Here is a 27,572-nt window from a genome sequence, read left to right on the forward strand (position 1 = left end):
GAATGTGAATTTCAATATGTATTTCAAGAGAAAACACACATTTAAATATGTATTTTAGAGACATTATACATTGGAATAGTATTACAATATACATTCAATACATATTTTGATAAGAATATGCTTTTTTAGTTTGCAGATTAGTGCAGAATTATGGGTAAAAACACATGCAAATGACACAGACCAGAAATATTATCATCTCTACTTTTAGGGAAATTCAGCTTTGAGGTGTAATTTGGAGTAGAGAAGTGGTGGGGAAAGAGGGTGCTACTTTTTTCCTGCAACTCCCCTCTGCTGTTTGCCTGTCTTGCAGGGTTCCACACATGTTCTATAAGCCTCTTGGTGAAAAGAGGTTTGAGGAGGAGTTGCAGGGGAAAAAAACCCAGTGGGTTGGGAAAGAGTTAAGCGCAAAGCTTTTTTCCCCCTAGAATTTTCTTTGTTACATGGAAACATGTGGATGTAATGTAGCATCCTTACATATGCTTCCCTAAATTGTAAGGTCCTTTTGTGGAAATTTGCAAAATATGTGGATGCAACATGAGTCTCCTTTCACACTCTTTCCTAATTTAGAAAGCCCTTTTGTAGAAATTAGCACCATGGAACGGTAGACCTGAGTGAGATAACTGCCTTTACTTGAGACAGTGTGGGAATATAATGGACTGTTGGTTGTTCAACCAGCTCTTCAAAGCTATGTTACTGCAGAGAGTTGTTATCCTTAGCTTTTAAGACTCTGTTCTGAAGCTGCTGTATTTCAAGATAAGGATCTCTTTCCTGAATAGACCCCGTGAGTAGAAGTAATTTTTCTTATGCTATTGCTAGGCACTATATGCTTACCATCTAAAAACAAACAGTATTAAGGAGCTCCCTGTGAAGAGTAGTCTCTGCTGTGCAATAACATTACATATTGTGACAAATTTCTTCCTCGAGATGCTGAACTAGCATGCAATTCATTAAGTAAATGAGATCCTTTTTTTCACTCTCTCCAGAGCACATCACTAAATGGCAATTGTCCACTGAATAAATATCCTCTAACAGCAAGTTTGAGTATATTTATTCTAGTCCAATTTTCTGAGTCTATTGGTTCCTCCAATATAATGATTTTCACAAATTGGGCTGGATCTGGACTTGACCACTGGGCAAAGAATCATTCTTGCAAGGTGTGACACTTGCATGAACTCAAAGTTGGATGCATGCCACACATTTGTTTCCTTTAATCTCACTTTGCAACTGTTCATTTTTTCCTAATACACTAGTTTTCAGAAAGTGAGGAGAGCTTCCTTATAAGGCATGGAGAACTGCCAAGGCAGGGACAGTCTTGGGACAAAATGTCTGGGTTTTGCAAACTTAATGGCTTTGGAAAAAGAACCTTTCTCCAGGACTGTTAAAGCACTTGGGGCAGAAAAAAATTGAAAAAACAGACTGTGTGAATGGTAATTGATGAATTCTTCTCAGATCCATTTAACATGGTCAGCAATTGAATTATGAGAATATATTTAGAGAACTCTCAGAAAAAGGAATGTACTTTTCTACCAGATTTTTACATTGGTTTGTAGTATTGGTTGCACTGTATCAAAATGTCTTTGTTAGTGTCCAAAATGGATTTAAGGTAAAAATAATTTTCTGTGTATGTGCAGAATCTCATTTTGCATTCTGAGGTGAAGAACTGTGGAGAATTGTCATGCTTTTCCCATAATCGGGACAGTGAAATAACTGTACAAAGAAGGCAGGAGATTTCCTGAGAAATCTTGAAACAGGCTACATTTTTATATAACTTAATAATGCCATTTATTTAGCTTGAATAGGAATTAATACAAAGACCAACGTTATTACCCATCAATGCTGGAATAACATATGAAACATATATTCAGTTTCTCCTCCCCCCCTCTTTTTGCTTTTCTTTTTCACCTTTTTGAGTTTCTTTGTACATGTGATTTTGAAGCTCACATTATAATTATCTCTGGCATTTGTTGTGTTTCACTTACTTGCACTGCAAGCAGGAAAAAGTAGTTAGTTTGTTAGGTTAGTGCCTCTTCAAGTAGGAAGAAAAACTGAGTTGTTTTAGAGACAGAAAGAGCATCCATATTTGAAGAAAGAAAATAGGTTCATTATGCTTCAAGTAAGAACTTCAGTGAGGTCGTTAAAGAATTCATGTCTGTTCCTGCTCTTCACTTTCAGCCTAGCCTCTGCTTGCAAATTGTGGGCAGGGCAGGAATGAAAAGTGTCCTTTAAAATATATGGCTGGAAATATTTTCTATCATCTATTGTATTATGGGAAGCAGTCAGAAACTAATTGAGTTTTGGAACATTTGGGAATCTGTCCATTTATTAGGACCAGTTTTGAAACAAATATTTGAGGCTGGCTTTCAAGTCCTGGGTAGACTGACTGGTTAGAGTAGCATTAACCTCAGTCCAGAGGAAACACTCCCCATGATTAATGCTGACAAAACAGAAGGAAGGTTGGAATACTTGCACGAGGAGCATGTGATCCTGTGAGGAAATCCAGATGTCTTCACCACCATTAAGATACTGGAAAACATTCGCTGCATTTGGTTGTTACACTAAACCATCATTTAGTACTATAGGAGTAAGCCTGGGCAAGCCTAGGTTTCATCTTCTCTGCATTGGGGGTGGGGGTGGGGTAGCGCAGCCACAAGGTGGAAATTGAAAGCTTTTGCTTCCATTTTCAACTCAGCATGTTTGAAATGAGAGCTGTGGTTAATATTAACTATAGTTTAGGGAAACAAGCCAGGATAACAAACCATGCTTTGAAGTTGGCTTGTTTCTCTAAACCAAAGTTAATGCTAACCACAGTCTGTCTGGGTTCAAACATAACAACCTAATTGGTATATCATATCAACCCAGATTTTTTTTCCTGTTTAAACCCTTGTGCAAAATGCAGCATGTTGGTGTATGGTGGTGGATCACTCCCAATGCAAATGGGAGTGGCTAAACAACCTATGGACACTTTCTCCCTGAGTTGTTTAGCATTGTGTCCGAACCTCTGGGTTGTCTCTCCCCCGACAAATCAGAGAAATCACCTAAGAACAAGCCATGGGGAGACAAGCCAGAGGTCCAGGTCTGGACACAACACTGAACAATCCAGGGACAGAGCAACCCTGTTTTATTTAGCAGCTCCTGTTTGTAGTTGTAGTGACTGGACAGCATGCTGCCTCATTCACGACAACTCACCATTAAAGAAAAAAAAAGTGGGTTGTCATGACATGTAAACCAGTCCAACAAATAACTGTACTTAGCTCAAAATGGAAGAGGATGAGAGTTCTTTAGCATTACATGGTAAACCAGGCTGCTACTGTATATCTGCAATGGACCCTGGTCTCTCAATTATTCTTCTGGGTGTAGTGGCTTTGTTTCCATCTTTTAGGAAGAATTAAGGGTAAGACTGGGCAGGCTAACTTGAGTTTCATGTAGTGCAGTCACCAATCAAGAGCTAGCATCACTGAGGTTTTTGTATGACTACCATGCCTCTTGGTCCAGCGTGAAGCAGCTATAGCAGCTTACCCATCTCATTTTGAGAGTGCTGGACTAGCTAGTCACGGGATGAGTCTGAGTATGACATTTTTAGCTCTTGTTCCAAAGTGGTTGATGGATTCAGTGCAGCTTTTCTTTGCATATTCTGCACAATAAAGGAACTTTTGGCTTTGATCTAATAGGTCACAAGGGTGGGTACCATGCAGAATGGAGGAGAGGGCAAAGAGGATGTTGATGTAGGAAACAACAGAGATTGCAGAAATTAGTGCTTGCCAGATAAGAAGTGGAAAATGATGCTATAGAAATGGGAAGGCAGGAAATTGGGAGGCTATGTATCTAGAGTATGCTTGGATATTGGTGACATGGTTGGTGGGCTGTTGGAACAGAAGTGGATAGATTTAGGGAGAAGAAATAAAGAGAAAAAGTCAAATAGAGCATAGGTGGTTGTAATTACTTGGCTTCAGATAAGAGGAACCCAAAGAACTTCACTTCCCATTTTATCACAAACAGTTGGAAAAATGCTATGGGCGCAGTTTACCCTCAAGTCTTTCAGCTTTTAGTTAGAAATTCAAACAGGAGGTGAAAACCACTCTGGCCTCATTGACACCAGGGTGGCTTTCATCCCATGTTTGAATGCACACAATATATCATTATCACTGTTCCTGGCAGCCTTCCATGCTGTTTCTTCCAGGAGAAAAATGGTTTCCTAAGCCAAGGTGTCAGGGTAATTTCAGTGAAATACACAGCACAGAATACACATGTCCAGAGAGTCAATAGGTCTGAGCTCTTTTGTAAGAATTCTGCTTCTGCTCATCCGCTATGCTTTTTTGTCTCTGTATGTCCATAACACATGTCACTAATCATCCTTGGTCTATGAAAGGATGGGTTTTACATTTGGTAGTAACTGCAATGCAATTTAGAATATTGAGCTAATGCCCTTTTGACACAGAGATTTTGGCAGCCTAATCCTAAAATTTGCTACGCCAGCACAAATGCTTTAGAATGGGTCATTTGCAAATGGCTACACCAGTATCTCACAAAATATCAAGTTGTAGCAATGTGAGACTAGTGTGAAAACAATCTGAGTTATAGGCACACTGGGTATCCATATGGTATACTGGCAATGTGCTTGGAAAAAAATGGTTATGGTACCTTGCATAACTTAACAGTTATTTTGAACACTGTAAGCTGGATGAGATTCTTGGTCTTGATATAAAGTTAACCATTTGTCATTAGATTATGGCCATATGTTACTGTTGTTGAATTTCTAAAATGAGGTGCAATCTCATCTCTAAAACTTTCTCTCATAAGCTTTTGCATTCGGAATATCTGTTTGGTCCTAAAAATGTGATTATTTTCTTGTCCCTGTTAATCAAGTTCTGGCAGACCAATACAGTTTTATTATTTAGACTAATAGACGGAGCCAGAATTTAAGAATCTGCTAGGGACCTGTCTCAAAAATGGACAAAAGAAGCATATCCCAGTTAAGGTGAGACGGAATTATATTTTCAGTAAATGCTGACATAGAAGATATTATTTCAAAGTACATTATCTGAGGTTGTACGAAGGGAATTTGCATAGGTTTGACTTCAAAAGAATAAGTGTTAGAAGTGATGTATTAGAAATCCTTCAATCCATGAGAATGGGATGATGGATGTGGCATGAGATGAATGAATGAGGGATGGAGATGACAAAAGTCTACACAGAAAGCAGAGATGCAGGGAGCCTAGAAACAGAGCTACACAAAATGTTGTGGTTGAAAAAAGATGAAGCACAAGGACTATGCAGGACTGCAAAGGAAAGAATGTGGTTTCTATCTATGTTGATTTCTTTTTGTATGGAAACAAGTATTAATAATCTTGATGGAAAAAAAGCTATACTGTTACCTTTCTAATGTCATATTGTAAAAAGAACCCTAAATCCCTATATGATTACAAGTTTCTCTCTTGAATACCATACACATAAAACGGTTTCACAAAATGATCATGATCAAGTTGTGCGGCAGTAAGTGTCTTCCACTATTGGCATGGAAAAGTGTCCCATGAACTTGAAGCTCTGATATTGGATATTCACTTGGATTGTGGGGCCATCTGCTGACAAAAGTATGCACACAAAAATCCTGTATATTCATTGGCTGTAAATAGGGATGGCAGAGAAATCTGCAGTGGACTCAAATGGGTTGGGATTTCTATGAATCCAACCTGTGGATCCCACGGTGGAATGGCTTTTTCTGAGTCACGCTGACTTATGGACTGTTTGTTTACTTTGGGGAGGGATTTGTGCAAATTTGCACTTACGTTAATGTGCACTTGCAAAAGTGGAATGAAATTTTTGGCATCCCTTAAAAAATCAGATTCCATCAATGAGTGGACAATGCAATGAAAGATGCCTGACAATCCACAAAAAAAACCCAGAATGGATTTAACAAAATCTGTACATCCCTAGCTTGAATATGGCTGAAATGCAAGAGACATCTGATCTTCAGCTCGATTGCAGGTCTGTTGACCCACCATTTGCACATTGAGATGGATCATGAGTTCTCTTCCATGAATGGAAGATATCCTTCCATCCATTGAAAGGACTCTGAACATGCTCAGGCTTCTGCTGGATGAGGAGTGGGTGGAGCGTGGAGGTGATTTTCAGGTATTTCTTGTCTCCTCTATAGCCTCCTGCACCACCCATACACCATTCCAGCATGCAGAGACTACCCTACTCCTCTGGAATAGTTTTTTGGGGGTGCAACAGGCTGTAGGGGAAGAGGAATGGGCAAAAAAATTGCTTCTCTCCATTTCCGCTGGTGGGAACATCGTGGAAACAGAACTCCACTTATTGGATTCTCCTGCTGATAGAGAGGTGGTGGTGGTAGTAGTAGTAGTAGTAGTAGTAGTTTCAGTTTATGTAGCACCAAAAGCCAAAGCTGTCAGGGTGACATATGTAATAAAACAAATAGAATAAAACCAATGATAAAGCAGATTAAAACAAAATTCTACCTGCATCGTGCCTGGGGAAAATACCCCACCCACCCCTTTGTTGTTGTTGTTCAGTCGTTCAGTCGTGTCCTACTCTTCGTGACCCCATGGACCATAGCACGCCAGGCCTTCCTGTCCTGCGCTCTCTCCCTGAGCATGCTCAAGTTCATATTCATTGCATCGGTATGCTATCTAGCCATCTCATCCTCTGCCGTCCCCTTCTCCTTTTGCCTTCAGTCTTTCCCAGCATCAGGGTCTTTTCCAGAGAGTTTTCTCTTCGCATTATGTGGCCAAAATATTTGAGCTTCAGCTTCAGTATCTGTCCTTCCAATGCGTACTCAGGGTTGATTTTCTTTAGGATTGACTGATTTGACCTCCTTGCAGTTCAGGGGACTCGTAAGAGTCTTCTCCAGCACCACAATTCGAAAGCATCAATTCTTCAGCGCTCAGCCTTCCATATAGTCCAGCTCTCACAGCCATACATTACTACTGGGAAAACCATAGCTTTGATTAGACGGACCTTTGTCGGCAAGGTGATGTCTCTGCTTCTTACTATGCTGTCTAGGTTTGCCATAGCTTTCCTCCCAAGGAGCAAGCGTCTTTTAATTTCATGGCTACAGTCACCGTCTGCCGTGATCTTGGAGCCCAAGAAAATAAAATTTGTCACAGCTTCCATTTCTTCCCCTTCTCTATGCCAGGAAGTGATGGGGCCAGATGCCATGATCTTCATTTTTTTAATGTTGAGTTTCAAACCAGCTTTTGCACTCTCCACTTTCACCCTCAACAAGATGCTCTTTAGATCCTCTTCACTTTCTGCCATTTGGGTGGTATCGTCTGCATATCGGACGTTGTTGATAATTCTCCCAGTAATCTTAATTCCGACCTGTGATTCATCCAACCTGGCATTTCTCATGATGTACTCTGTATATAAGTTAAATAAGCAGGGTGACAATATGCAGCCTTGTCATACTCCTTTCCCAAGTTTGAACCAATCGGTTGTTCCATGTCTGGTTGTTACTGTTGCTTCTTGACCCTCATACAGGTTTCTCAGGAGACAGGTAAGGTGGTCTGGTACTCCCATCACTTTAAGAATTTGCCACAGTTTGTTGTGATCCACACAATGAAAGTTTTTAGCGTAGTCAGTGAAGCAGAAATATATGTTTTTCTGGAATTCCCACCCCTTAAGAGGCCTCTAAGGCCAGGTATTGTAAATGTCCAGAGGTGCAGGGCTCTCCTCGCCCAGGCCTAGATGGTGAAGTGCAGATTGCTTTTCCATGTCTTGCTTTGCTGGGCAGCTGGGACAGGTGGAATAAATAGTCTCTCCCAGCTCTCTTGATGACCCAGACATGATCCAAGCCTCTGTAACATCTACATATCTGTTTGTAGATATGCCATGTTTTCTCTAAAAATCAAAAGTGCTGGACACTCAGGCCCCAGGGCAGGTGTATATTTTGGGCAGGTGGCAGATAGGCCTAAGGCCAAAGCCAGCATGCCAAAGGCAGTTTGAAGGATGGTAGTCTGCTGGCACAAAGGGGCGACTTTGCTCAAAGACAGATGGCTTATACAAAGAGGAGACACTGCATCTGGGGGTTTCATGTCAGCCTTGGCACCATACCAGCCATACTTCGACGGTCACTTCACTGCCTGGGCCAGGAGAATTGTGAGTATGGTGTGACTATGCCACCTGAAACTGCCGATATTCCCCAAGACTCCGAGTTCAAGCTTGTTAGAATCAGACACACAGGGCTAAAGACAGGCAAAACTCACAGGACCATGTTATTGGTTTTAAACAAGGATCAAGTTGTTATTAATTGTTATGGTTTTCCCAGTAATGTATGGCTGTGAGAGCTGGACTATAAGGAAGGCTGAGGGCTGAAGAATTGATGCTTTCAAACTGTGGTGCTGGACAAGACTCTTACAAGTCCCCTGGACTGCAAGGAGTCGAATCAGTCAATCCTCAAGGAAATCAACCCTGAGTGCTCATTGGAGGGACAGATACTGAAGCTGAAGCTCCAATATTTTGGCCACCTAATGCGAAGAGAAAACTCCCTGGAAAAGACCCTGATGCTGGGAAAGACTGAAGGCAAAAGGAGAAGGGGATGGCAGAGGATGAGATGGCTGGATAGCATTACTGATGCAATGAATATGAACTTGAGCACACTGCGGGAGAGAGCGGAGGACAGGAAGGCCTGGTGTGCTATGGTCCATGGGGTCACGAAGAGTCGGACACGACTGAATGACTGAACAACAACAACAACAAAAATAAGTGCCTTTCTTATGAAGATATAAAATGGAATATCCATACGAGTTTATTAGGAGCATTGTAAACCCCGGTCAATTTTTGCAAACTAAATCATAGTTTGTATATGCAGTCTTTCTCTAGTGCAATAATTTTATTTAGTAGAACATTTACTTAGGGCACAGAAAGAGAGTGATAAAGAAAATGTATATCAATCAAACTACAGAAAATGAACAGAAAATTATATTCAACAATTCCCAATAATACTATTCTGTGTAGATAGTGGATATTCTACTGGATGACAGAATTTCTAAAGGGGCATTTTAATTAAAAAGTGAGACAGTCTCTCTCTCTCTCTCTCTCTCTCTCTCTCTCTCTATATATATATATATATACACACACACACACACACAGACATGCACACACACACAGACAGACAGACAGACAGACAGACATCCATCCATCCATCCATCTATCTATCTATCTATCTCATAACAGATCTATGGAAATTATTGCAAAAAGTTATTCAAGCCAAAGATAGACAGATTTATTTTAAAATAAAAAAGAATAGAAATCTCTGTGTATAACTATTCTACAGCTCAGCTAAAAAAAATGTAACAGGAATTTACCTGGGAACAAATTTACATTGTCTTGGCATATACTCAGAACAATACCAATGCAAAGTATTTCTGGAATTATTTTTTCTTTTATTGCATTCAAGCTAAAATCAACAACAAGCTAAAGAAGACAATTGTTGAGACCATTGCAGTTTTACCTAAAATAATATACTGGAGGAGAGTTCATTTACCTGAAGATGACAAAGGAGATTTCACGTTAATTAATCTGGAAGAATTGCTAATGTTAATTCGGAACTGAATTTAACTACTCTCAAATTATATACGTTTGGGAAATTCTACCCAATGGCAGAGCGGCAATTTACAGTGTGAATTCAGCATTATGAAGGCGCTCTAATAAGCCGCTTATTAGTAGGGATGTCAGAGAATTTCTCCACGAATCTCGGGGAGGCCGAATGCCAGCGCATTCGGCCCCCCGAAATTGGTGGAGAAACAGTTTGCCCCCCCCCGGGACGGGACTTACCTTGGTCGAATGTCCCTGGCGGCGGCGGCTCCAGCGGCGGTGCGGCGGTGGCGGCCAGTCTTCCGACCGGCTGCCACTGCCGCCATTTCCAAGTAAAAAAAAAAAAAAAAACGTGATAAGCTACGTAAATCTTTACGTAGCCTATCACGGCTGACTTTGGGGGGAGGAAAAAAGCGTGTACGCAAATGGCAGCGCCCATGGGTGCCGCCATTTGCGTTCGTTATTTTGGCATGTGTAGTCTACGTAAACATTTACGTAGACTACGGTGAAAATAAGGGCAACGCAAATAGCATTGCCCTTATTTTCACCGTAGTCTACGTAAATGTTTACGTGGACTACACGTGCCAAAATAAGGAATGCAAATGGCGGCACCCATGGGTGCCGCCATTTGTGTACGCGCTTTTTTTTTTTCAAAGTCAGCCGTGATAGGCTACGTAAAGATTCACATAGCCTGTCACGGCTGACTGCAGGGATGCAAACGGCGGCGGCTACGGTTGCCGCCATTTGCGTCCCGGCAGGAGACGAGGTTTGCAGCCGGAGGGACGGGGCGCCTCCCCCCCGGGCAGGATTTTGGCGGGGAGGGACGGGGCGCCTCCCCCCCCGGCCAGAATTTCGGTGGGGAGGGACAGGACACCTCCCCCCAGCCCAGAATTTTGCGAAGCAAGCGTCGGGATCCGGTAAGGGACTTTCGTCCATCCCTACTTATTAGCCGCTCTAATAAGGTTGAAGAAAACCAAATGGGATAACGATTTTGGAAAATAATATTTTGTATGTCCATGCATTATTTAAGGAATCCTCAAGAGTTAAATAGAGTTCATATTGATACATGGAAGGCATTTTAGCTGCTGCCAATGTATCAAGTGTTGATGATGCTTAATTTTCATTTGTTTTACTGAAACATAATAGTAGCACATGGGAGTGCATTCTTCCTAAAATTTCAGATTTACAGCGTCGGTCAGTAAGGATGTATGATAAACTTGTTTCAGTTCAATTTTTACCAGAATTTACCTAGTTTGCACCTTCCAGAACCAAACCTGAGCCCAAGTACAATCTGCAGTCAACGCCCATATATTTCTGAGTTTGCAATTTGATTTGTGGGGGACAAACAAGCTCACAAAATTCATATATTGGAAAAATGTGCATGAAAGAATGCATATTTTTGAGAAATACACACAAAATGTGCTTTAATCATTGGGAGAAAAATGCATACATTTGAAAAATGTGTACATTTGGAAATGTTTCACGTGAAAATAAAAAAAAGCTTGCAACCTGATACAGATGTGAGTTGGAATGAGCTTTGATGTGGAATTTGCAGAACATCAACGAGCTCAAGTTGCGAGCAGAGATGGGGGAAATAAAGAGACTGACACAAGTTCTTGCATTCAAATTGGGCCACATTTACTGATAAATCTGCAAAGGGGAAAAGCAGGACAGGCAACTCAACTGGGCCAGCCACTAGCTGACCCTGACATGGGTGAAAACATTCAAAGCCTGTGGGGTGTCATCTCACCACCCCACAGGGCTACCCCTTTTGCCCAGGCCACAAAAAAGTGGGTGGGTGAGGTAAGCTGGCTCCCAGGTAACCCTTATCCCCCCGATGGACTGTGAAACCCAGAGCGGGAGGCGTCAGGCATCTCCTGTCATCATAACCGTGCCTTTGAATGCTCACCATCCCTATTCTCATCCCCAATTCCCATCCTAACAGCACCTAAATTCAACCATAAATTAAAGCTAAAATAAAACACTTTTGCTTAAGGACTCACCAACCCCATTTACAGTGTGAAGTAGGGATGTCAGAGAATTCCGCCATGGATTTCAGTGAGGATTTCAGTTTCATGCCCGAAAACCATGGCGGAATGGTCTTCCACCTCCCGCCACCCCGCGGAATCCCCCTGGGACGAAGCTTACCTGGGGCAGATGCGGAGGCGGCACTGTATATGTAAATATTTACATAGCCTATCACAGAAAGAGCAGGGGCATAAATGGCATAGTGGCTGCCGTTTGTGTCCCTGCTCTTTGCCGTGATAGGCTACATAAATACGTAGCCTATCACGGCAGCCTGACAGGACGCAAATGGTGGCCGCTATGACGGCCGCCATTTGCGGCCGCAGCAGCCTGGCCGCAGCTGGAACTCCAGCTGCAGACAGCCCTGGCCGGTGGCTCTGCAGAGCCGCCGTGGAGCGGAGCCGGCCAGGGAGGATTCCGGGAGGAGGGACAGAGTGCCTCCCCCACACCGCAGATGCCCCTACACGGAGCCAGGTAAGGGATTCGTACATCCCTAGTGTGAAGTAGGGATGTCAGGGAATTCCATCACGGACAGAAATGGGATCGAATTCCCTTCAGTCTGTGCCACAGAATCCTCTGTGGAACAGCACCACGAGGTCCTGAGAAGCCAGCAGTCATGCGGCTTTTTTTTCATCGTCCACAAAGAATCGCAGAATTTTCGTAAATAAAAACTCACTGTAGTATCTTCTGATAATAAATACATACGTTTTTTTAAAAAAAATGAATTGTGCTCACCACCTTGTTTGTGGGTGTTCTTTTTAAATTGAAATCCTCTGTCTCTGTTTACTTTCAGCCAAAACACTTCCTCTTCCTAGGGGCTTCTCAAAAGAAGGCTGTCTTAGGTGTGCCTGAGCGATAAACTATTTGTTTAAAACAACGCTGTTTTAAAGAAAGAAAAAACCTTTTAAAATGACCATGCCGCTCCAGGACTAGGGGTGGCGGAGAATTCTGCTACGGACTCCAAATCCCCCCCCCCCGAGTCTGTGGCAGAACGGACCACTCTCCTCCACCACCCCGCAAAGTTCGCACCAGCCAGATCTTGCCTGCTGCCACCGGGTCTGGGTCCGTCTGCTACCAGACACAAATAGCATCCACTACGCCATTTGCGTCCCTGCTCTTTGCCATGATAGGCTACGTAAATCTTTACGTAGCCTATCGTGCGAAGGAACAGGGATGTAAATGCCGTATTTGTGTCCCTGTTCCTTTGCGCAATAGGCAATGTAAAGATTTATGTAGCCTATAACGGCAAAGAGCAGGGACAGAAATGGCTTCCACTACGCCGGATGCCATTTGCATCTGCAATCCGGCAGTCCGGCAGCGGATGGACCTGGCCGGTGGCTCCGCGGACTCGCTGCAGAGTGGAGCTGGCCGAGGAGAATTCCGGGGGGGGGGAGGAACGGATCTCCTCCCTCCCCTGCAGACCCCCCGGTGGACTCGGGTAGGTGGGGTTCATGCACCCCTATCCAGGACCAGCATGGTCATTTTAAAATATTTTTTCTTTCTTTAAAACAGTGTTGCTTTAAACAAATAGTTTATCGCTCAGGCACACCTAAGACAGCCTTCTTTTGGGAAGCCCCTAGGAAGAGGAAGTGTTTTGGCTGAAAGTAAACAGAGACGCAGGATTTCAATAAAAAACAACAACACGTAAATATTTACAAAAAATAGTGATTTTTACGGAAGTTATGCAGACTCCTCAGACAATTCAAAGTCCTGGTGCTTACTTTTAAAGGTGTATATCTCTTGGGATTCAGGTATTTGAAGGAGTGCCTACTGGCATGAATCTGTCTGCATCTTCAGAAGCCCTCCTTTGGATAGTTCCAACAGTCAGAGTTCAGTTGGCAGGGAAATGGTAAAAGGGCCTTCTCGGTTGTGACACAAGACTGTGGTATGCTTTCTCCAGGGAGGCTTCTCTAGCCCACTGAATCTCATTCTCTTTCTGGTGCCATAGGAAAATAGTCTTATCTGCCTAGAGTTTTAATAATGTTTGCTAAATATGCTTCAAAGCTGCTGCTGTTTTATTCCGCCTTTCTGCTTTTAGTAATTGTGAAGAAATGCTATGTATGTTCTGTAATGTTTACTCTGTGACCTCTCTGGGGCTATAACTTATGTCTGTACACCTGAGGCCTAGTGTTGTGGCTGTGTTGAAGGCCTGTGTTAGCTGCTTGCTAAGATATTCTGAAGAGGGAGAAAGAGACAGTCACTTTAAATATTTATAGATGGGGCCTGGATCAGGTAAATTGATTCAACTTCGATTGGTGTAGTGTAGTGTAGTGGCTAGAGTGCTGGACTGGGAGTCGGGAGATCTGGGTTCTAGTTCCCACTCAGCCATGGAAGCTCACTGGGTGACTTTGGGCCAGTCACAGACTCTCAGCCCAACCCACCTCACAGGTTTGTTGTTGTGAGGATAAAATGGAGAGGAGGATTACGTACGCCGCCTTGGGTTCCTTAAGGAGGAAAAAAGGCAGGATATAAATGTAATTAATTAATAAATAAAAATAAAAAAGTTTTCATTGCTGTGGATATATACAAATTTATGTGTGTATATTAAAAAAACCCTCAAAAAATCTTTTAATTTGCCTGGGAAACATTACTTTCTGATTGGCTGAGAGTTCTAACTAGATAGAAAAGAGCAGTTTGGAAATGATAGTTGGGCAGCTGACAGAGTGGATAGTTTGTGTAGAGAGAGAAAAGGTTAGGTGGTTTGTGGTGTGATAGAAAGGCTAGGGAAAAGCTGAGAAGAAAGTGAATAGGTGAAGCCCGTATATTAAGCTATTCCTTTTCTGTGTGATGAGACAGATTTATCCTTGTCTAGGGATTTTATGATATGGGATTTCTGTATTTAGCTGGATCATGTATCAGCAGGTACCGTATCCCATGTCATATTCCAGGACCAAAGTGTCATTAAGGAAATTGTAAATCTACAAAATTCCTGATATCAACACACAGAGTTTCTAAGTAGAAGACTCTGAGATCAGGTGTGCCATTTCATCTTTTACTTCAAAATCTTATGCAGTTTCTGTGTGATACACGTTTGATATAAGAGCACAGACAAAATACATCATTCTACAAAATACATTTAAATGGGATTTTAAGAATTGTTTGAGGAGCATTGCTTTTAAAGTAGTAAAATATCTCACCAACACGGCATTTTGGAAGTTGTAGCCAAAGGAATGTAGAGAAACTTGAGCTGAGGACCGATGCTGTCTCCTGGGAGAACCAATGTTTGGTTTTGTGAGGACAGGTGGAATGTCCTGGAGTCCCCGTGCTTTGCGTTTCATATTTAAATGATTTCTTATGAACTCATTTACATATGTTTCTCAATGAACAGGAACTTCAGAGCAGCACACTTTAACAATTACTTCTCCCCCCACCCCCCAAAGTTCTCAGATAGGATTTTAGGAATTAATATATTTAGTTCATATCTTTTTCATATCCTCCTCCTCTCCATATTTTCTGAGTCACACTTTCCTGTAAAACATGATAACATCTGTTTCTCTTATACAGGGTTATTGTTTTGTTATTTTAAATCTGAAGTGTTTCTTAGTTCTGTTTATTTCTCACAATATTTTATATTATTTTGACTCCTTTGCATCATATGGAAAACATATTAACAATAGTGCAATAAGCAGTTATCCGTCCTCCCAACTTTCTTATCTGAACCACTTGCTGGTCTTTCCTGAGTTTAGCTGGGAAAATTTAATCTTTACCATAGCAGGCACCTAGTTTAGTGAAAAGTCACAGCATGTCAGCATAAATATTTCCATTAGAATCAAACTGATTCAAACTTAATACAGGAATATGTTTTAATATTATGTTTGCTTCTTTATGAAAATGGTAGCTTAGGAGGGTTACCACTTTTGACAAAAATGTGGAAGACCAATCACGCTATTTTGGATAACTATTTTCATGGTAGCTGATTGTGCAAGTTGGTGCAAGGAGTCTTGGAACGTGCAAAGGCTTCTGGTGCAAATATTTGGCACAGTGGTAACTGGATTGTTGGTGAAGATTAGGAGTAGGGAGCGGGTGGCTGTGTAGGGTAGGAGACTACCCTAGGGTCTTACCAGAAGAAGGTTGTACAAGCAGGCATTAAACAAACAGATAAACTGTCCAAGCAGCCAGGAGTACATCAGGAGAAGCTTTGGCGTCAGAGGAATACTGTACCCATGAGCTGGACCTGGTTGTGGGTGAATTTGGCTGGGTCAGAGGTTTAGGCAATTTTGCCTGAGGTAAAAGAAGCCATTAAGAGGCTTGTATTAGCAACAGTGTCTCTTGAGTCTTTCAGCAAGCATTCTTTTGAAAACCCCAAAGTAAATATTATTATTCCCTTATGTACAAAATACCTAAATTAATTTGGTTAATAGTTCATCTTGTCTCTCTAGTGTCCATCTCATGCCAAACCCCTCATTCCAAGCTACTAGGAGGTTTTTAAGTATTCTAAGGGAATTGGTGGCAGCAGAAAAGGGTCAGCTTGTGGAGTGCTGAGTTATGTTGGTAGGGAGTTCCTTAGGCTGTGAAATATAAGAATTTGCTAAAAAAAAGAAAGAAAGAAAGAAAGAAAGAAAGAAAGAAAGAAATTTCAGAGGTGGGTTGTATACCCCATATCTGGTGACTAATGGTGGGATTACCCAATGAAAGAGAGTATTCCCCATAGTACTATTTTAGATTATTGTTTAATACTGTTACAAACACTTCATCCCAATCTGCCAAATGGTGAGGACCCCTAGGGCATAGATGTTTTACCCAGATTTGGTTTCCATAGAATGAGGTCATAGGAGACATCTGGTGTTTTTGTGATACAAGCTTTGTTTGCAAACAGACTGAGCATAAGATGGGAACTCACAGAATTACATACCAACAGCTTCCTGCTCTGCATCAGAGTTCTAGGACAACCCATAGCACCATAGGATTTCCTGCAGGGAGGGAACCAAGTCAGCTCCCTGCCTCCTTTTCAGGCCCAGTTTCAGCACCAACCAAGTCTTGCTACACACAAAGACCTCAATTACCACATTTCGTAGGGGAGGTGAGGGAGACCTCCCATTCCACGGAATCTGCCATGCTCACCAATTTGATCCATTCTGGCAGTAGCTTTTCACCAGCACAGACTCACACAATTGGAAAGAAATGTCATTTAGATTAATCTGTGTGTGAGTGTGTGAGACATGGTGCTATTATTCATTATTTTATTGTTTTGTAGTTTATGGTTTTAATGTATTGTACACTGCCCAGAGGACTTGCATTAGTGGGCAGTTTAAAAGTATTAATAAATACACACACACACACACACACACACACACAGAGCAATTGGTTGTTGTTGTTTTTACATTGTTTCAAAAACTTGCAAAACTATTTTGTGATGTGGGACAAAAGAAACATGTGTACGTACCATGGGAAGTGCTGCCCTACAACATTCATTCTGGCTTGCATATTCCTTTCCTAATCAGGATTTATATTTGTGTTCACAAATACTCATCATGAAACTGAAAATAAAAATAATTTCCCTTCTGCAAATGTTCTTTTTCTTTCATTAAGGTTTCTCTGAACTCAACCAGTATAATTAGCAATTCATTTTTGTGGTACTTATTAGCAAAGTTTCTCAATAATTAATTAATCATGTTTCTTTTATGAGCCCTTTGTGTAAATATTGGCTACAATTACAGAATTTTCACCCAAGGGAACTGTTGGCACTCCCACATATAGACTATTGTTTAAACAGAGATAACAGATTTTCAGCTTGCTCTTTTACATGCTTAGTTTTACTATGACATGCTGTATTTATGTGTCTGCATTTTTCGCTCTCATTCTCAGCTTTATGTGGTGGAGATGTTAGAGGGCCAAGTGGAACTATTTTATCTCCGGGTTACCCTGAACTGTATCCAAATTCACTGAATTGCACATGGACTGTGGATGTTACTCATGGAAAAGGTACAGAATTTACCTATATACCTATATAGGCATTACCATAATGCCTTCTACTTATTTTAGCACAGGTTCCCCGCCTGCCCCATTTCATATTCCATAAATCCCAGAACTCCTCTGTTTCCTATAGGATATCCAACATTTCTATGGTGGTGGTGATGGTGGTGGTGAGGACAGTATACTTGTCTTGTATTAGACAAACAAGTGATTTATATTATGAAGCAAATCAACAGAAAAATCCACACCCATTTAGTTTAAAAAATGAACATGTTCTAACAATACCAAATGTGCATTTCACATCCAGATGCTGGGATACATGCTAAGGTGTCCCAGCATGTAACAGGATTGAATAGGTCAAAGGCCCAGGTCCTCATGCTGGATTCAGACAGTGCCTTATTTGTTTGTACGGCCCAATTTAACATAGATCTAAATATCGTTGATCATCCTTGGTGAATCAGGATGGAAGTAGCTCCAGTACGATATTTGTTCTGTTTTTACGTTTGATGTAATCCAGTTCAGATGTAATAGCAAACCTTTTCCTGCTATAAGAGGAGTCCCCCACTCCTCTTTCAGATGTCAAAGGAGGTGAAATGTTTCCACTTTTGATTTTAAACTAACCATAGTTCCCTGAACTTCAGGAACCCTGGTTTCTTTAGACTATGATTTCAGAACAAGCCAAAATCTGAAACCATGATTTGACTCTGGGTTGTTCCCACATGGTCCTCACACCATTTGCCATTATAGCTGTGGTCTAAGATTTTCTCAGCAGTTGTAACTAAACTCTAGTAGTTTACTCATGACTGCCCCAGTGGAGCATACATAAATTGAAAAAGGAAGTCATTAAACATTGCATCTCTCTTTCGCAGTTCCAACACAAATATGCAGCCTTAAACATGCTTACCACTGATCAGAACGTTTTACTGCACTGTGCAACATAAGTGCACTGTTTTATCTACGTGCGTAGGTAATCCTCACCTCAGCATTTCCAGAAATTATTATGAAGCCCCAGAGAAAGAAGTGTACTTTTTTGCAGTCATGATCTGCTTGTCGGTTTCCATAAGGTTCTGATTGGCCACTGTGGGCACAGAATGCTGGACTAGATAGTCCTTTGCTCTGATCTAGCATGGGTCTTCTTATATTCTTACATATAGTAAAATAAAAATACAGTTTCTCTGAAATACATATTTTCAGTAGAGAAGTAATTTGAAGAATCCATGTAGTTCCTCCAGGTTAATAAACGTATAGATATATTTTATGTATCAAATCTGTTTATTATTTAGCATATTTCTATCCTCTATACATTGCAGAATAACTCAAAATATGTGCAATATTGTTTCTTCTACTATGATTATATTATGCGCCATTTTAAACAACTGGTTAACACATTTACTCTTTAAAATTGAATTGCATGTTAACCATGCTTTGATGCCACAGTTTAAGGTGAACAAAACAGTTGAAGTCATCTGTCATGGAGTAATTTCCAAGTAGTTAACCACAGGAGCTTCATGTGTGCTGTTTGGCTTGTTGATGCTGGCCATGATCCAGCAATCTGAAGTACGTATGGAGCTCCATACATACTCGTGTGTGTGTGTTGTCTATGAAGAGGAAGTGGACATATTTAACAGGAATCTTTTACATTTATCCAATGTTTTGTTCATAGAAGAGAGCAGAATGCCTGTGTATGCAGTAGCACCTGAATCATGCCACCTCATCCTAGATGATACTGTGAAAGGAACTCACATGTGCAGTATTCTCACAATAGTCTTGCAGAAATCTACTCCAGCATCCAATACAACTTGCCTTATTAAGTTATGGAATAGCCTCCCAAGGGAGGTTTGTCTGATTCTATATACATTCACTCTTAAGCCCCAATAGTCCAATGTACCTTTTTTTAATTATATGCTATATTTGTTACTTTGCTGGTTGCTGATTTATGTTGCTTTTGTTAGTTTCCTGGCTTTCTCAGCCAACCAAAGCAGATTTTGAGGGCATGCAGAAAGCTGCGGAGGGGAGGGGAATTGTTTATATGCATAAGAATTCCCCCCTCCCAGTTTTGCTGACACAACTCATTTTGTTGGCAGAACAACACCAAAGTATAAAAGCCTCACTGAACACTTGCTATGACATAGTCGGGCATACTTGAGATCATGGATTCAGGATTGCTATCTGAAATCAGTCCATGTTTATATGCATGGGAAATCCAATTGGATATTACCAACATACAGTGTTTGTACTTGTCTTTGGTCTTGCAAGGAATTTTGAACTTCACCCATCTTTCCATATGTGAGATAAATGAATCCTTGATTGATAATGTAGTTTAATCATCTGTAGTCAGGTGGATGATTGCTGATACAATACTTTATATAGACCTTCTCCACAGACAGGGATGGACAGACTCACCCACACCCATGCCTGGCGGGCACTTGCCAAGTTGCCGCTGCCACCCGTCCCAGCTCGCCAGGACGTGTGAGCCCTGGAAAGCTCAGCGAGAGGTCCAGGAGTGCCCCACTGCTGCCCACTCCTTGATGAGAGCTGCCATTTTTACACAAGATGGCAGCTCTGTAATTTCCACATTTTTAATATTGTGCAAAATGACGGCCATACAGGGCCATCTCTGCAACATTAGAGGCATTTTTGTACAACATTAAAAATACGGAAATTACGGAGCTGCCGTCTTGCATAAAAAAGGTGGCTTGCATCAAGGAGCGGGTGGCTCCAGGATGCTCCTTGACTGCACAGTGCTCAGTGAGCCCATCCGCAAGTGCCCTGTAGCTTGGCGAGCGGCATCCAGGGGGCCGATCAGGGGGAGTCTGTTGGATTCCACCCCACTTGCAGACACTCACGACATCCCTACCCACAAAGGTAATCCATTCATTTCACTGTCTCTGAGTCTGACCATGGTAGGTGTATTCCAGTCAAAGCACAGTACAGTGATATACTAGTGGACAGAAATTAGAGATGGATAAGAAATTGATCTCCTTTCATTTTTGACCAGAATTTATCCAATTTGCCCCTCCTGGAACTAAACACAATCTGTAGTCTGAAGTCTGGACATTTCTGAGGTTGTGATGCAATTCTCACAACAGAAAAAAAAATGTGTTTGAAAAAATGTGTATTAAAAATGTATACATTTGATCAGTAATGCTCAGTAATGTGCTCTGGTCAATAGAAGAAAAATGTGTACATTTCAAAATGCGCACAAGTGATGTGTACATTTGGAAAAATGTGCATGAAAATACACACGTTTGCTTATGCCAACTCCTCCCACCCCCAATTGTTGCAATCCAATACGCGCATGAGTCGGAACAAACTTCAAGGTGGAAATCAGAGAACTCTGATGAGTGTGAATTTTGCTGAGTTGCATAACCCTAATGTAAATGTATCAGTGAACATTGTATTGATCCACTTTAATTTTCCTTTCTGCCAGAATGGAGAAAACATTTTGATTTGAAATGGAGGGGATCCAGGGGCGCTTTCATCACATTTAATTCTTCTCAGTTTTAGACTATAGGGAAACAAAGTGATGAGTTAAACTGTTGTTATTATTGATTGACTGATGCATTATGTCTTTATCTTGTCCTTTCTCCAAGTTCAGATTATTTTAGTTATCTGTTGCTTTTCCAGGGTGGACTGTATCCAAAGCAATTAAAAATAAACATTAAATAAGTATAAAAATTTAGCATCATATTTGAACACAATTGTAAAACATGTTAGGAAATTCAAATAAAACATAATCAGAAATTCAGTAAACATGCCATAATGTAATGGTTGGATCCAGAGATCTACCTGTAGGCAGAAGCATACTTTACCACCCCCTCCTCTCCCTAGCAGCACCCCCAGTACTTCAGTAAGCATATCCCGAGTGCTGGGGAACCCTGCTGAATGGGGTGGGCTGTAGCACAGGTGACTGAGGGGGCAAGGGGAAGATTGCAAACAATTGGGTGGTTACCTTCTGTGAGTTTGGCAAGGTGCTTCTCCAAATTTTCCACAATCTCCCAGTCCTGTTCATTCAGCTTATAACAACGTAAGAAGAACCATGCTGGATAAGACCAAGGGTCCATCTAGCCCAGCATTCTGTTCATACAGTGGCCAACCAGCTGCCCACCTACAAGCCTAGACACATGACAAGAAAACCTACAAGCAGGACATGAGTGCAATAGCATCCTCCCACCAATGTTCCCCAGGACCCCAACAATTGGGGTATATAGGCATACTGCCTCTGAAACATGAGGTAGCTTACGGCCATCAGGACTAGTAGCCACTGATAGACTTATCCTCCATGAATTATTCTAGTCCCGTTTTAAAGCCATCCCACATTGGTGGCCTGTGGTAGCAAATTCCATAGTTTAACTATGCACTGTGTGAAGAAGTGCTTCCTTTTTTTTTCTGTCCTGAATATCCCACCATTCAGCTTCATGGGATGACCCCGAGTTCTAGTATTACTAGAGAGGGAGAAAAATGTCTCCCTATCCACTTTCTCGACACTATGCATATTTTTGTCCACATTTATCATGTCTGCCTTTATTTGCCTTTTTTCCCAAGCTAAATAATCTCAGCTGTTGTAACTTACCCTCATAGGGGAGCTGCTCCAGCCCCTCCCTGCGGCACAGCCCTCCTGACCTTCAGTAGGCACATTTTGGGAGGCTCAGGGGGATGCCAGGGAGAAGGGGGTGGGGTCAGGAAAAGTAGCTTCTGCACAGATCCAGATCCCACCCAATGTCAATATTACAATAAAGTACAATCTACTAACCAATTCATGCTTAGGAGGCACTGGCCGCAGCAAAGAGAAAATGTTTGATTGAAGCAGTAATGCCTTCCAGGTATGTCAGTGACACTGAGACTAGCTGCCAGTGCTGATTTCAATGCAGCCACAGCAGCATACCTGACTCCTCCTTCCCCATTTTTCCCTCACAATAACCCTGTGAGGAGGTGAGCTAAGGGAAGGCTGAGTAAAAGGAACTGGGCAAACTGGCTTTGAGTGGGGATTTGAATCTGACTCTAGTCCAAGTCTGTCCATTCTACTGCATTACAGTTGTGAGCACAATCTGTCAGACACTATTGAAATGCAGGGGAGTTGTGTTCTAACAAGTTTTAATCATCATTCCTGAAAATATTTTTTTCCTTTGCTTAATACAGATTATGAACGTACTGTAGTTTAAAAATAAATACTTCACTGCATTTCGGTACTAACATATCTGGAACGTACATGTTTTAGTAAATTTAGATGACACCCGTTGAACTATTATGGCAAACAATTTTAGTTTTGGAAATTGCAATTGGTGTTTGTTTGGGTTTTTTTTTGGTTTTTTAAGGCAATTTCCCCCCCCGCCCCCCAAGAATTAACAATAGCATTTCAATCTAGTTCTGTAAATTAGTAATAATGGTTTCAGTATAAGCAACCTTCATCTTCCTACCCACACCCAAGATATAGATTCACACCTAGAAATGCATTAGGAAAAAAAATCTTGCTTCATTAAAAAAAGAAAAGAAAAAGCTGGGGGGTATGAGGGCAAGAGTAATGCAAGTCGTGTTTAATTTTCTGAGCCCATGTTTGCAATGAAATGTATGAGTTTAATCAGTGATATAATTGCTTTCATGTTAACTATGTGATATGTGAGTCTAATTTTATTTTTCTAATAGGAGTGCAGTTCACCTTTCACACCTTTCATTTGGAAGATCATCACGACTACTTACTAATCACAGAAAATCGCAGTTTCACTCAGCCGCTAGCACGCCTGACTGGCTCTGAACTTCCATCAGCAATCAACGCTGGTCTCTATGGAAATTTCAGGGCTCAGTTGCGCTTTATTTCTGACTTTTCAATATCATATGAAGGATTTAATATTACTTTCTCTGGTAAGGAAATAAAATGAGCTATTTGTATAAAGTGAAGAAAGCTCTCTATTTTACTGGGCAGAGGGGCAGAGGGGGAGAAGGAAGGTCCAAAGATGGTATTTGTTCTGACAAGTAACTTTCCTTTTTTCCCTTTTTTTAATAGCCTTTGCAATTGCTTTTGTTGTCACTTAATACAAATCTTAGTTTTTCTTAGTTGTGGCATTTGTAGTGGTGCTGAAGAAAATTATAATAAACTGTAAAGAACATTATTCAAAGAGAAAATCACACTGCATCAGAGTGATTTCAAGTCTAATTTCAAGAAGCAATATTCCAAATGAGCCCTTGAGGAAATTGGTTGTGCTTTTATGCTGCACAGTTATTTTGGCTCATTTTATATGTCAGACTCGAAGACATTTATAGTTCTAATAGGAATGGTAAGCATGCATCTCACGGCCACTATGAACCTTTATGGGCCTGATTTTTAAATTGTAGCTGAATTACCTATTATATGAACATTTATTTGGAAAATTTATCTAAAGGCTAAAGTGATGCTCAGGTACAAATATGTGCTCAGTAACGACCAGGGTAGATGATGAAAAAAGACTTTGACAAGATTTTGAAGCAATCATCTGATTTGTCTTTTTCCACCCCAGAATATAATCTTGAGCCCTGTGAAGATCCTGGAACTCCTCAATTTGGAAGCAGAATAGGTTTTAACTTTGGAGTAGGAGACACTCTAACTTTCTCCTGTTCGTCTGGATACCGCTTAGAAGGGGTTTCAGAGATTATCTGTCTCGGTGGTGGCCGACGAGTGTGGAGTGCACCTCTGCCCAGGTGTGTGGGTACGTGGTCAGCTGCTTTCATTTGCTTGTATGTGTAGTCATTGTCCATGGAGTTGCAACTATACAGCATGGATAAGCATGGTAACACACCTATTCATTTTGATACAAAATACCCTTTACATTTCCCATGTATCTTCATTTTAATTTGTCAGGTTTCTGTTTCTCTATGCAGTCTGATGTTGAACTTTAGCGTTCAGTGACATTAAACACTCAGGACATTTTGCACTCAGGACACTGTGGCACAAGAGGGTGAATAAGCAAGGTAAATGTTGAGAAGAAATCAAGGTCATGTCTCATGTACCACAAAAAAAATCTAGTTTTCTTTCCACAGGGTCCACCGAAGTGTGGCTAGGGATGTATGGATAGTGTAAAACCTGTTCCGTCTGTGTTTTGCAGATTGTCAGGCACCTTTTATTCCATTGTCTAAGCATCAACAGAATCAGATTTTTTTTTTTGTTTCCAAATATGAGCAAATTTGCATGTGCGAAAATGCGCAGATTCCCCCCAAATGTGCATTCCCACGTTTTAGCCTATGGGTGAAATGCGCATTTTGGGCTGGTGTTGGTTTTTTTTTACATTTTTGTGTATTTTTCTACAACGAAATTTGCACAAAATTCCCAAAGGTTAGAAAAATAGTCTGCAACTCCCCGACAGGGGAAAGGCCAGTCCGGTGCGGAATCTGAGGGTCGGATTCATGAAAATCCAAACCCATTTGGTTGCGTTCTGAATTTCTCTGACATATCTAAGTGTGGCTGGGTAATTTAGACAGGCGGCATGTCCATCTACCTGAATTTAGCACTCTACTTGAATTTAACATTATCCATCAGGCTCTGACTCACTATATAAAGGTGTGGACATGCATCAAACATGGACCTGGATCAAATTCTGGACATGCATCAAAGAATCAAAGGGATATGCCAAACCAGAAGCCCATGAAGATGTCAAACACCCCTCATTATCCACTGCTGTTAAGGCATAATCTTTCAACACATGCCTGTAGGCTGCCGCTCCTAGAATTGCAGCAACATTCAGGGTCTGCAGATTGGCAGGGTGGCTTGGATATTCTTCACATGCTGACAGGTCGTTCCCTGTTTATTACATTGATAATTATCTGCAATGTGGGTAATGCAAATATGGTTTTAGTGACCAGTTCCATGCTGGGACCTCTGTTTGAAGGAACACTGTCACTTTACATTTATGATTTACTTTCCTGCATACCAGCACTTTAAGAGGTTGTGGAGGCTGCCTCAGGGCTAGTGGCTGGGCGGTGTAGTTTGTTGAGGCTGTGGAGGTGATCACTGAAGTTTGAATACTCACAACAGCCTCCCCCAGGTCTGTGTGATCATGATCATGCAAACTGTGGCAGCCATGCACAAAAACGTTTGTGCATTCATATGGGGCCTGCTCAGGGACTGCTGATGGTTCATCAGCCCAAAGGGAATAAGGGGAAGAGGCTATAATATTCCACAGTCCAATTAAGAAGAGTTTATGCTGATTCAAGTCCTTGCTTCCAAATAACTGTTATGATTTCCCACATGTACATGGGCATGATCCTGCTCCCTGCTCCAAGTGTGTGTAAAATAATGTGTGAAGTCCTTGTATCATCCACAAGGCACTTCCCCCTGCTCTGATTTATCTCATAGAACACACAGCTGGTTAGTTAGTTTTATTAGTCTAATAAGTGGGGTGGGAGGGAAAGAGAAAGAATTGTAACATTTCAACCTTCACTTGACTTTGATAGAAAGCCTTTACATGGTTAAGTTCCTGACTTCCTTAGCAGATGGAGCTGGAGAGGGTTTGCACAAAGCAGATTAATTAAACAATGCTCAGGAGTTACACTGAAAGTTACTGATTAATTGGAACTATCTAATCAAGTGCTTAAGACAAGAAAAATAAACGTATTTGATGACAGACAGTAAAAAGAAAGAAAAAAGCAGGGGTAACTGGTTAAAAATATTGGTTCATCTGTTCATACACAATATGCAGTGGATTGTACCAGGATCTTTAATGCATTATTTAATTAACTTGAATAACTCCCACGTAAATATGCTTAGGAAGCAGTAGCAGCAGCAGCGGTAGTATATTTATTATGGTTAACCAACCATTAACACATTTTTTTAAAAAAAATCCCAGTTGATTATAAAGAGCAACAAACTAAGAACTACAAAGAGTCTTGTGACCACTGTTAATAATGAGATTGTCACTCTCAGTACTTTCTGCATTTAATTTCCTTCTGACCTCACTGTGTATAAGGCTTTCCCCCACCATGCCCACTACCGCCACAATGTGACCTGTGTATAAACCTGAACCTCTCTATAATATTCTGAGCTTATGAAGAGGGCTATAGTGCGTGAAAGCTTATACCACAGTAAATTTGTTAGACTTAAGACGCTACAAGCTTCTTTGCTGTGTGGCAACAGACTAACGTTGCTACCCTCTTGAAACTAAGAACTGGCAGTCATAGTAGGTTTGAGAGATATAACAACAGTTTGTTTGTTTGTTTGTTTATTTATTTATTTATTTATTTCACCACCTGTTCAGTGATAAAAATATTTGTTGATTAAAGTGAAATACTCAAGAGGGACTCTACAGATTAGCCTAGGAGCCATTTCATGAGAGGATAGATTAGATATACTCTCACACCTTAGTAATAGCTACAGCAGAGGTCCTCGTAGTTTTGGGGCTGGCAGGCATATTTGGAATTTTGAGAGAGTTCCATGGGCGTTCTCACAAAATGGCTGCAATGATGGGCATGGCTGTTCATAGAACAACCATGTACCAGAATCCAACCTGGCGAGGCTAAAAGAAACCTGGAAAAAAAATAGAGGCAAAGATGGGGTCTGAGATCCAAAACACACAGCCATGCATTTGAAAGCAGAGTTTTCTGTTCTGACACCAATTTCACAGAAGTCAAATGGATGAGGCTCAAAGGCAAGTAAGAAACTGAGTACAAAGCAGAGGTGGGGGAGCCCCAAAGCATATTTGCCCCCAGAAAATATAATAAAACACCCAAGTCAGTGAAAAGATGCTCAGAGAAACTCACACAGGCAACCAACACCCCCCCACAACAACAAACAAACAAACAAACATACAAAAACACACAAAAATCCAGGAAAGAACATTACAAAAAACAAAACAAAAACACCACAAAAATGAAAAACAACAACACCCCAACCCCAAACACACAACAACAGCAACAGCAAAACTACCCCAAGGCAAAACAAATGCACACATATTCAGCCCAGGCCAAACACACGCCAGGCCAAAACAAACCAGTTAATACAGATCACACCAAAAGTGACCAAACAAGCAACAGACACATGACCACAGCATAGGCAAAATGAGGTATTATCTCATTCCCCTTACCCTCTCTAGCTCCGGACGATGCTACCATCCTCCAAC

The 27,572-nt window shown here is 41.2% G+C and overlaps 1 protein-coding gene across 1 annotated transcript in view; it reads left to right on the plus strand.

Moving 5' to 3' along the window:
• CSMD3 (CUB and Sushi multiple domains 3) overlaps positions 1–27,572 on the plus strand; it is an 819,154-nt gene that overhangs the window by 422,561 nt on the left and 369,021 nt on the right. The window contains exons 18-20 of the mRNA XM_084851442.1: positions 17,383–17,499; positions 23,134–23,349; positions 23,982–24,170. Coding sequence (XP_084707568.1) covers positions 17,383–17,499; positions 23,134–23,349; positions 23,982–24,170 — 522 coding nt within the window. The remainder of the gene's footprint in view (positions 1–17,382; positions 17,500–23,133; positions 23,350–23,981; positions 24,171–27,572) is intronic.

This window comes from Heloderma suspectum, chromosome 4 (assembly GCF_057233095.1).
Source record: "Heloderma suspectum isolate Gila_16-S chromosome 4, 16-S_ref, whole genome shotgun sequence".
Classification (NCBI taxonomy): domain Eukaryota; kingdom Metazoa; phylum Chordata; class Lepidosauria; order Squamata; family Helodermatidae; genus Heloderma; species Heloderma suspectum.